General features: G+C 37.9%; 1 protein-coding gene across 6 annotated transcripts; it reads right to left on the minus strand.

Annotated features, from left to right (window-relative positions):
* LOC107625286 lies at positions 6,952-10,738 on the minus strand. 6 transcript variants are annotated; one of them, XR_001617158.2, is made up of 4 exons: positions 10,227-10,738; positions 10,030-10,124; positions 9,781-9,942; positions 6,952-7,091 (listed from the first exon to the last, which is right to left on the minus strand). XR_001617158.2 is itself a non-coding variant. In XM_016327895.2 (4 exons), exons 1-3 carry the CDS (start codon positions 10,623-10,625, stop codon positions 9,827-9,829), a joined length of 537 nt encoding a protein of 178 aa, XP_016183381.1. In that variant the 5' UTR covers positions 10,626-10,737; the 3' UTR covers positions 6,952-7,091; positions 9,781-9,826. The 6 variants fall into 6 exon arrangements, 3 of the variants coding, with proteins under 3 accessions (XP_016183381.1, XP_016183379.1, XP_016183380.1); XR_002357414.1 differs by having other exon boundaries at positions 10,030-10,106; positions 10,227-10,737; XM_016327895.2 differs by having other exon boundaries at positions 9,781-9,887; positions 10,030-10,106; positions 10,227-10,737.

The raw sequence follows: 11,235 nt of genomic DNA on the forward strand, positions 1-11,235 counted from the left end.
TTTGGAGGAAAAGACCAAGGGACACCAAACTTAAAAATTTGACACAAGATTAAACCAAAGAAAAATTATTTTTGAAATCTTTTTTAAAAAAATAGGACTCAAAGAGAATGCAAGACTCAATAAGAACATTAACACTATGACTCAAAGAAAATAATTCAGAGGATGCCAGAGATATGAAAAAAAGGTTTTTGAAAGGGTTTTAAAATTTTTGTAATTGAAAAGCATGAACATGCAGGATTCAAACCAAGAATAAGAATTGAACAAAGAAAAGAAAAATATTTAAAAAAAAGTTTTAAGAATTTTTTTTTGAAAAAATTGAAGAAGAAGAAAACAAGAATTAAAGACTCAACTAAAATAATGTAAAACAAACTTACCTGATCTAAGGAGCAAAACAATACAGCAGTTTGTCCAAACTCAACAATTCCCGGCAACAGCGCCAAAAACTTGGTGCGCGTGTACGCAAAACCCACACTATTTCGCACAGCAGTAGTACCAACAAGCGCACTGGGTCGTCCAAGTAAAACCTGAGCGAGTCAGGGTCGATCCCACGAGGATTGTGGCTTGAAGCAAGCAATGGTTGTCTTGCAGGTCTTAGTCAGGCAGAATCAGAAGGTTTTTGGATTAGAGGAAACTATTCATAATTTGTATTTGTAAAACAAGTGTTTTCAGGGATAGGAATAAAGTTGAGAGTCGGAGTTGCTTTGTCTTTCTGAAGTAACTCTGGTACTACTGTCTTCCTTGCTTGTGAATGATCTTCTTCTATGGCAGGCTGTAAGTGATCAAAGCCATTGCCCGTGGTCATTGATCTCCTCTACTACAGAATGAACACGGCTGTAACACCCTAATTAGCCTAAGCCTTACCTCGCGTCGTAAAGCAAAGGTTAACCAGAGATTACGATAGTTCTAAAGCTCATACGTATGATATATAGAAAGAATAATATAATCTAGAAGCCCGATGAAGGATATAGCTTAAAAATAGGAATTCAAAAGCGCAAAACGTACTAACAAAGCTACTAGCTTGTGGCACAAGAAACAAATAAGATATATCAAGAGATAAGTATATAATATCATAGGAAACTAGCCTCGACTCGCGGAGTTTAAGCCGGCTAGTCATATACAGACCATATAGAAACCTGACAGTTTAAAAACAGCTTATACAAGTTTTTCTCTCAAATACAAGCCTCTAGGATAAACAAAATACAAAAGGGAGATGTCTAAACAGATAAACCAAAAAGACTCCAAAACGGCCCAGGATCCTCCGCTTCTGTCACCATCCAAAGCAACTCACCGAGGTGGGTTGCGACCTGCATCTGAAAAACACAACAAAGATATGGTATGAGAATCGGAGGTTCTCAATATGGTAACAGTGCCCAGTGATGTAGGATATAAGACCCCAGGATGCCAAAGGCAATCCTAAGCTCCATATCCATCACAAGATTCAAGCTTAAAGCATTCTAAAACAAGTAATCATAATATAAACTTTATCATAAGTAAACCGGGTGATCTATCTTAAGGGATTTCTATCCTAACCAAACACCGCTGTCTCACAGCCTTCACTAACCTATCCTCCATGCGATCCCATCGCCACCGCCTTCCGAACCTCCTCAATCCCAGTAGAAAACATAGGTAATATACAATGCAAGTAAAACACAAGTAGAAGCATATAAGGCAAATAATTCAGATAGCAAGTAAGCATGTTATCCAATTAGGCAAGCCATTACAAGTAAACAAGGAATACAAACAGATAGAAAATGCATATGATGAATGCCTGCCCTATTGGCTGTGATATCACATTGTTGGTTCAACTGCCAACCCGACACATCTCCATGGAGACGTCGCCCTTCGGATTTCTCATATGGGAACCCCCGAGATATAGTGCCCGGATCACTGTCCAGGTACCGGTGCCTGCTCGCCTATAGGTCCGAAGGGATGCGAGCGGGATACTCTTGCCACAGACCTCACATCTTAACGCAAGCGGGACGAACCACCGCCCTTATGCCGCCGCCGCTACCTCGATAGGCGGGATCCAACCGTCGTCCCTACCGGGCGCATAGCGTCTCATATTCTCAGTAAAAATAATATTTCAGTGGTTTTCAGAAAATATTTTCAGTATACAGAGATCCATCGTCTCAATCTGAGTCCTCGACTCATCTTAACCACTTTCCATTCATAACTCAGTTTCCAATATGAAAGTTCATCATTCCTTATCTCATATATCACTTATCATCCTCCCAACGTCAGATCATTCTCAGCACGCCAGAAACCTAGGCCTCCGTTTTCTAATTTATCACTAAACCAAGTACTAGAACCCTTAAGTTTAATACTCGAAACTAGGCCCAAAAGTCTTAAAATGGTATTTTAGAAGCTTACAACAATGTTGGGAAGGTAGAATAGTTGAAAACAAATTAAAATTTTGAGAAACAGGACGTGTGCGGCTGCACAAGGGTCTGTGCGTGCGCACACTTCTAGGAGTTTTTAAACGCGTGCGTATGCACAGGGGTGTGCGTACACACAGATGTCAATTTTTACAAGGATCTGTGCGCTCGCACGACCTGTGCCAGCGCCCCCAACAGACCAGCCTCCCCAACTTGTGCGTCCGCACAAGCCTGTATGTCTGCACAGGTTGAAATTTTTCCTTGGATATGTGCGCGCACAAGCTGTGCTAACGCCGCGACCAGAACGCACTTTCCTGCCTGTGCGTGCGCACAGATGTGTGCGTCCGCACATGTCAAAATTTTTGCAGCGTGTGCGTCCGCATGAGTGTGTGCACCCGGACATATCAGCAAATCTTGAAATCGTGCAACTTTGTAGAATTTAAGATTTTTAACACCAACTTTGAAGGATCATAACTTCCTCTACAAAATTCCAATTTTCACAAATTTTATATCAATTTAAAGAGATTTCAAAGATCTTTAATTTTAAACAAATTTTAACCAATTTCAAAAATTGAGACAAAAGTTATGGTCGAGCAAAGTTCACCAAAAACTCTATTTTACCAAAAGTTCACAATTTTCCAAGTTACTTATTTTCACAACTCAACCCAACCAATACCAAATAGAACCATTCCAAAACTCCATTTCTCATCAACACCTACACTTCATGACATTTTGCACCATTCTTTCCATATTTTCCTTCACATATTATTCTCAACCTCAATATCACATATATCACATATTCACCAATTAACACTATATCACTATCAATTTTTCTCATCAACTCAACTATGATTCGTATTAATAATCAACAATGTTCATTCATCCAATCCATCATATCTCAACTTCATCATTCAATCACAACAACAACATCAATTCATCATACATTATCAACCCAAATAATCATCAACAACATATAAATTTCTAACCCTATCCTATAGGTCACTAGCCTAAGTGTCCATGAATATTATATACTACATAGAGGAAACCGAAACCATACCTTGGCCGATTTTCCTTATGCACCAAAACCCAAATTGATCACCAAATAGCTTTCAACCAATTTCCAAGCTTTCACGTCCACTCCACTAAGCACAAATAAGTTCCAAGAGCTCCCAAAGCCACAATAATCAAACTTCTCCCACACATTTACTAAAAAGAATCCAAGGCTAAGCAAGGATTAGAGAAAACCTTGAGGGTTTCTTGGATGGGTTTTGTAGAGCTCTTCACAAGGAACGCGTAGCCACAAACAGTGCAGCGATCGGAGCTCTCTAGCTCAAGATATGAGCTTTGGAAGAAGAGGGGTGAATAGTGTCAATGGTGTTTTCTCTCCTTCTACTTCTTTTCAGCATGTTGGTGAGTGTGTTTTAGTGTTGGTGCTGATTGGGTTCACTTAATGAACCCTTTTATATGTTGGGCATGGGCCCAACTTGGGCCCGGTCCAACCCGTTAGCATTTTTAGCCCGTTTGGCCCAACTTCGGGCTAAACCTTTAAACTTAACGCCCGGTTTTCCATTTCTAACATTTTTCTAAGGTTTTTGCCGGTTTTCACTTGTTCTCATGCGGTACCGGGCAGACTTGAATCGGTTCAACCGATTCAACTGCCGATCCGTAGTTTTTTATGGTTTTTCGCAGAAAGCAGATTTTCTGACTCAGAAAAGCCTACTGAGTTTGAAAATCAACTTTAAATCCTCAAATTCTCACTCTAACTTTTTGGATCTAATTTGGGCAATTAATCACTTAATTAACCAGTTGATTAGTTGCAGTTCTTACATTCTCCCCACCAAATAAGATATTTTACCTTTAAAATTTGAATTACCTGAGAAAAGCTCGGATTAATCCTTTCGCATCTCAGACTCCAATTCCCAAGTGTGCTCTTCTACTCCTGCTCGCTCCCAAGCAACTTTAACTAATGGAATGTCCTTTCCTCGCAGCTTCTTTAGATTAGTGTCATTGATCCTTACTGGCGTTACTTGGAAAGTCAAGTTCTCTTCCAACTCGACTGATTCAGGCTCCAACACATGAGCCGCATCCGGCGTGTACTTACGGAGTTGTGACACGTGGAATACGTCATCCAAGTTAGACAGTTGAGGTGGCAAAGCGACTTGATATGCCACCGGCCCGAATCTCTTCAAAATTTCAAACGGTCCTATATATCTTGAGTTCAACTTCTTGGTCTTGATTGTTCTTCCAATCGCAGTTGTTGGAGTAACCCTAAGGAATACATTTTCTCCTACCTCAAACTCAATCGGTTTCCTTCTCTGATCTGCATAACTCTTTTGTGGACTCTGAGCAGTCAAAATCCTTTATCGTATTCTCTTAATCTTCTCAGTAGTCTCTGCTATTACTTCAGGATCCAAAATACTTGCTTCACCAGATTCATACCAACAAAGTAGAGATTGGCACTTCCGTCCATACAAGGCCTCATACGGAGCCATCCCAATGCTCGCATGAAAACTGTTGTTATATGCAAAATCCACCAATGGCATGTAACGATCCCAACTCCTGGGTTGATCCAACACACACGCTCTTAGCATATCCTCTAACGTCTAAATAGTCCTTTCCGACTGTCCATCAGTTTGCAGATGATATGTGGTGCTAAGACATATCTTTGTACCGAAAGCTCTTTGGAAAGCTCCCCAAAACCTTAAGGTGAATTGGGGATCACGGTCCGATACTATGCTCGACGGCACACTATGCAACCTTACTATCTCCTTGATGTACAATCTCTCCAACTCATCCATAGAACAATTTACTCGGATAGACAAAAAATGAGCAGATTTGGTTAAGCAGTACACGACCACCCAAATCGCATCAAATCCCGACCTAGTCCTCAGTAAACCGGTCACAAAATCTATCATAATTCTTTCCCACTTCCACTGAGGAATTTCAAGTAGTTGTAGCATTCCTAATGGTTTCTGATGCTCTATCTTCACTTTCTGACAAGTCAAACACTTGGATACTACGGTTGCTACATCACCTTTCATCCTCGACCACCAAAACATCTTCTTTAAGTCATAATACATCTTAGTGCTTCCTAACAATAAATCTTGTCTTAAACTCCCTACATCCGGTATGCAAATCCTTCCCTTGTACCTCCATAACCCTTCATCATCCTTAGTGAATTCGCACCTTTTATCACCAACTGGCTGAAACAATTGTTGAAGCTTCTGCTCATCTTGCTGAGCCCTTTGTATTTCTGATTTAAACGTGCTTGAGATTTGTAGGTGGTTCAAACAAGCTCCCCCAGCAACTTCACCAATATCCAGCTTAAGATCCACTAACTTATCTACTAGCTCCTCTTCCTTAATCCTCATCCATGCAATTGTTAAAGATTTCTGACTCAGAGCGTCTGCTACTACGTTTGCCTTTTTAGGGTGATAACTCAACTCGAAATCATAATCTTTAAGCAACTCCATCCACCTTCTCTGGCGCATATTAAGCTCCTTCTTATCAAAGATATACTTGAGACTTTTATGATCAGAAAAGATGCTAAACCTTACTCCATACAAGTGGTTCCTCCAAATCTTTAATGCAAACACAATCGCCGCTAATTCCAAGTCATGAGTGGGGTAATTCACCTCATGCGGTCTCAGCTGACGTGATAAGTAGGCCACCACGTTCCGGTGTTGCATCAACACGCAACCCAAACCTTGCAAGGAAGCGTCACAGTATATTTCAAATGGTTCATGCGGTTCTGGCAAGATCAAAACAGGTGCTGAAGTTAATCTCTGCTTTAACGTTTGAAAACTCTCTTCACACTCCGATGTCCACACAAATGGCACCTCTTTGCATGTTAATTTTGTCATTGGCAGCGCAATCCGGAAAAATCTTTCAATAAATCTTCGGTAATGCCTTGCTAAGCCCAAGAAGCTCCTAACTTCTGTCACAGTCGTTGGTCTTTCCCATTCCATCACCGCTTCTACCTTAGAAGGATCTACAACTATTCCTCCTTTACTCATCACGTGGCCTAAGAACTTTACTTCCTCCTTCCAGAACTCGAACTTTGACAACTTAGCGTACAACTTCTGCTCCTTCAAGATTTGTAACACAATCCTCAAGTGCTCCTCATGATCTTTCACCGTTTTAGAATAAACTAAGATATCATCTATGAAAACCACCACGAATTTGTCCAAAAAGGGACGAAACACTCTGTTCATGTAATCCATGAAAACAGCAGGTGCATTCGTTAACCCAAAGTGTAACGTCCCGTCCAGCAAAATACCTTGCTTAAGTCAGGGTATTTCCACTAGAAAGAACATTACGTAACCTTCTCTAGTATTAACTACTTAATTATCGAGCCTTTGTATCGAGTTCGCATTTCAGTTTTAAGAAAATTCCAGAAAATTTTGTTTTTTTTATTCATTAAAGTCATAATTCAAACATTCACAAATAATAATAATCACATAAATATTATTGATAATAATTCTTATACAAAAGAGACCAAATAAATCTCAAATACAATATACTAAACCTACCCCTCTATGTAAAATAAAATCTCAAAGGACAATAGCGAGGGGACTCTATGAAAGTAATTAAAACCATAAAGAAAGCCTATTGATCGCTCGCAGCTTCAAATTGCGTCTTCAAACCTGTCGCTGGAAGGGTGGAAAATTTGGGGGTGAGGACCAAACCACATGTTATCAGTAGAGGTCGAGAATGCTGTGAAAGTAAAGAATAAAGCGCAAATAGTTAATTTCATTTAGAGACATTGAAAAGAAAACTACTTTCATTCGTAGTATTCATCGCTCGCCTTATATAAACTTCTTTTGAAAACCAATGGCTCAACTTTCAAAAATCTAAAACCTTCTTTAGAAGCATCAATTAATTATCCAAAATCCTAAACCCATATTTTACTTTATATACGTCTTAAAAGTTTTCCTAGACTGTATGAATGACTAATTTGTTCCAAGCATAGGTTCATTAAGTCTATGATGAACCAGCTTAATCTTTCATACTTTACTAAACCTCAAACACAAACCAATTATGGCCTTAGGCTCAAGCAATTCAATCAACACCCAATTCACTACAACCCAGCCAATCAGATACAAACACAAGTAAAGAGATTCAAGCACAATCAAGAGCAATTACATCAAGTATAGCAATTAGCAGTTAAACAGAATTATTCACATAGGCAAACCAATTATAATATACACACCTAAACAATGTCACATAGATGCATATGATGAATGTCTAGTCCTAGTACAAGCCATGAGCTCATGTGTCGGTTGGCTGCCCGCAATCCCGACATTTATCCGGTCACGAGTAATCCCGATTTCCCGAATATGATTTTCCGTTCCTAAATAAATGCGCATATGATAATAGCCGCTCATTTGAGACAGCCTCTGCTTACTGCAGGAAAATATATACAAATATCTCTTTACTCTGTTCTGGTTTCTCTTTTCTCTGCATCTTTTTACTCTACTCTAATTGCTCTATTCTCTGTATCTCTTTACTTTTCTCTGAATACTCTTTCATCTGTATCTATATTACTCTTTTTCTCTTTATCTCTATACTCTTTTGTAATTGTAAATATGCAAGCGGGACAAAACCCATGTCCTTGTTAGCAACTTTATAAACCAAATATATTTTCTCAAAAGAATCAGCAAAGTTATTATCGTTAAACAAGTCTCAAGTATTCATTTTGATTAAGTCCTTTTACTTTTATAAAAATTTGGACATAATCTTCTTTAAAAATAGGACTTAGCCACCCTTACGGGTTCCTTCTTTCTCAACATTTCATCAGTCTCTTTCAGCAGTTGCAACAACAATATATATTCTCAAAAACATTTGATAATAGTATAGAAAATCTATTTCTTAAATTCCATATCCAAAATAATTGTCAACACAACCTGGCAGCCTGATTTCCATTTTATTTTTAAAATATCAAATGAATTTGGAATCACGCGAACTTTATATCCATGCGACCGTCTCGGATTAGTATTTCTATCAAACCAAAAATCATAATTTTTTGCTGACTCTAGCTTCAGGAATATAAGCCAAACCGTGACTGTTCTGCAGTGTTTTAAAACCAGAAGACAGCAGCAGCATACAACATTTGAAATTTCATATAAAATCCAAATTAAATCCAAATACCTTCAAAATTAATGTGGTTACACATAACTCATCTAAATTTCTTTCTCAATTGGTTCCAGGGTCATACCATTTTTAATGAAGGAGTTACGTATCTTGGACGTTTGGTAATTTTCTGCAGAATTCTGTTTTACAAATCATTGAACACAACCTCTTCCAAGTCCCATAATTCACTTATTAAAACATGGAGAATCCTGAAATTTAAATCATATATACTAAACATACTCAACTTTCACCTGCAATTGGTTGCATCTCAATATCATTCCAGAATTAAAAATTATAAAGCCTCAAAGTTACTGACTTAGAAAACAAAACCTGACTTTTACTGCATAATACATCTTTCTTTGAAAACCCAAATCTTTAAAACCACAACTCTAACAATTCTAAATTTTTATGAAATTAAATTATTAGGACCAAAGTTTCATTTAAAATTGGTTCCATTCCAAAATTAAAACTGGAGAAAATCCAATAGAAGAAACAAGTTGCTGCTGTGTTAAACGTTTCCCAGAAAACCAGATTCGACATCCCCAATTCAAAAATTTACCATAAATCATAAACTTAATGAAAAAGTCTCAAATTCACCAGTCCAACTCCCTATATTCCCAGGCTTAATCCAGACTTAGTCCCTCACAAATCCGATCATCATAGAATTAGTTATAGATTTTCAAAGTTTCTGATTTCATTTAAAGTAGTGCAGAAAATCAGATTCACGACTTAACTTTGAAAAATCATAACTAATGTTCCAGTTAATATGAAACCTTCAAAATTAAATCTCAATAATCACACTTAATATAATTTACTTAACATTTAAATTCTCATCATTTTAGTCACTATAGAGCCACTGATTCACTTTCAAAGTTGCCGTTTAATTTCAAGAGAACCTAATTTTCAGCAAACCATTTTGTATTCAAAATCCAACCCTTCAATACCCCTCAAAACTAACTCCAAATCAACCACCAACCAAGTTCACTAACATTACAATATACCAAATAACAGCTCAATGGTAACAAATCCAACATAACCCATTAAAATTCAGAAATTCTCAACAATTAGTCATCAAACAAATCCCAATCCATATAATCAATCAATATCACTAATCAACAATTCCAAATAACAATCTCAACCATTCCAATCACAATTTCAGCCACAATTCAATATTCACATCGTCAATCAATTACTCACAGATATTAAATCTATTTGCAGTTATTCAATAAACCTTGTAGGCATTCCTAAATTAAAATCATTTTAAAACCCCTACCTCGATGTCGCACTCGCATAGTTTAACGCAACAATCCCTGCTTAGTCTAAACTGGCAACTGCAGCGGCGATTTCAACGCAACCGGGACGGCGGCAGCAGCATCAATTCTGGTTACGCTCGCAGCAACGACAATTTCGGCAATTTCAGCATAACACCATAATACTAAAACAGAGATATTGGCTATCATAATTAAAATAAGAACATAATAGAGAAACAAAATACCAAATAGAACAAGAGCAAGAGCGTTACATGGTTAGGAATAGAGGTTCAATGTCAAAATGAAGAGGATGGTGCAGCCGCTTCTCTCCCCCGGTGACAAATTCCAGCTGTAACGATTCCAACAACTATAGTGTACTCAGGAACATTAAAGATGGGGACAAGGTCATTCTAAAGCAACAAAAGATTCATAGACAGTGACTCTGGTAACTAGGGAATAACGAACTCACCCATATGAACAGTAGCAACCAAGGTCTCCGGCGACGGCAGTGGAAGAGGAACGACTCCTCCTCTGCTGCGTCACTCTCAATGGCAGCGGCAGCAAACCCTGATGGCAACGGGAATAGGGAGCGACAATGATGAAGGCTCGACGAAGATAGCGAGGCACGATGGTGCAGGTCAGCATCTTCTCTTCGCGTCTCACCCTCAGCGAACGGCAACGGCAATACACGAACAAGGAAACGGGGCGTGGCTCGACGGTAGCTCCTTCCTCTCCTCCGTGGGTCACGTTCGCCTCTCTCTTTCTTCTCTGCGACAGCAGCTCGGTAGCGGCGCCAAGCTCCATAGCGTTGTTCGTCCTCCCCCTCTCTCCTTCTCCCTCGTCCTCTGTCTCCCTTCCTGTTCTCCATTTTCCCCCATCTTCCCTCTTTCAACTTCCTTTCTTCTCCCTTTCTATTTTCCCCCTCGAGCTCCCCTGTTTCCTTTCTTTCTCATTCTGTTTGTGCGTGTGTTTTGTGACTTTAGGATCAAATTAGGTTTTTAATTAGGAATTTAAGGTTAAGGTATAATGTATATGAGTAATATAACAACCTTTACAAAATATTTGAGAAAGAATAATAATTTAAGATTCAAATATAATACCATAAAAATTACTTCATAAAAAATTACTTTCAAAATGCATAAGATTTTATTTATCAGCATATCAATGAGCTCAAACAATTATTTTTAATTTAAATTATAAAATAAGCATACTAATCACATTCTATAAAATACAGTTAAACTCGAAATATCAATTACCTATATTAAATTATATGACCTTTTATTATTTTTCTATCATAACTTTAATTTCAATTTATATATAAAATAACTAGTTATAATCAAAATTGTGCGTAAATACTAATTGACTTAAAATTAAAGTATTTATCAAAATCAATTTAATCATTTCTAATAAATTAATCTTTAAGGGCTCAAATTAATAGAATAAATCATATTTATTCATAATAGAAATTTCTTAAATTT

The sequence above is a fragment of the Arachis ipaensis genome, chromosome B02, assembly GCF_000816755.2.
Source record: "Arachis ipaensis cultivar K30076 chromosome B02, Araip1.1, whole genome shotgun sequence".
NCBI classification, from domain to species: domain Eukaryota; kingdom Viridiplantae; phylum Streptophyta; class Magnoliopsida; order Fabales; family Fabaceae; genus Arachis; species Arachis ipaensis.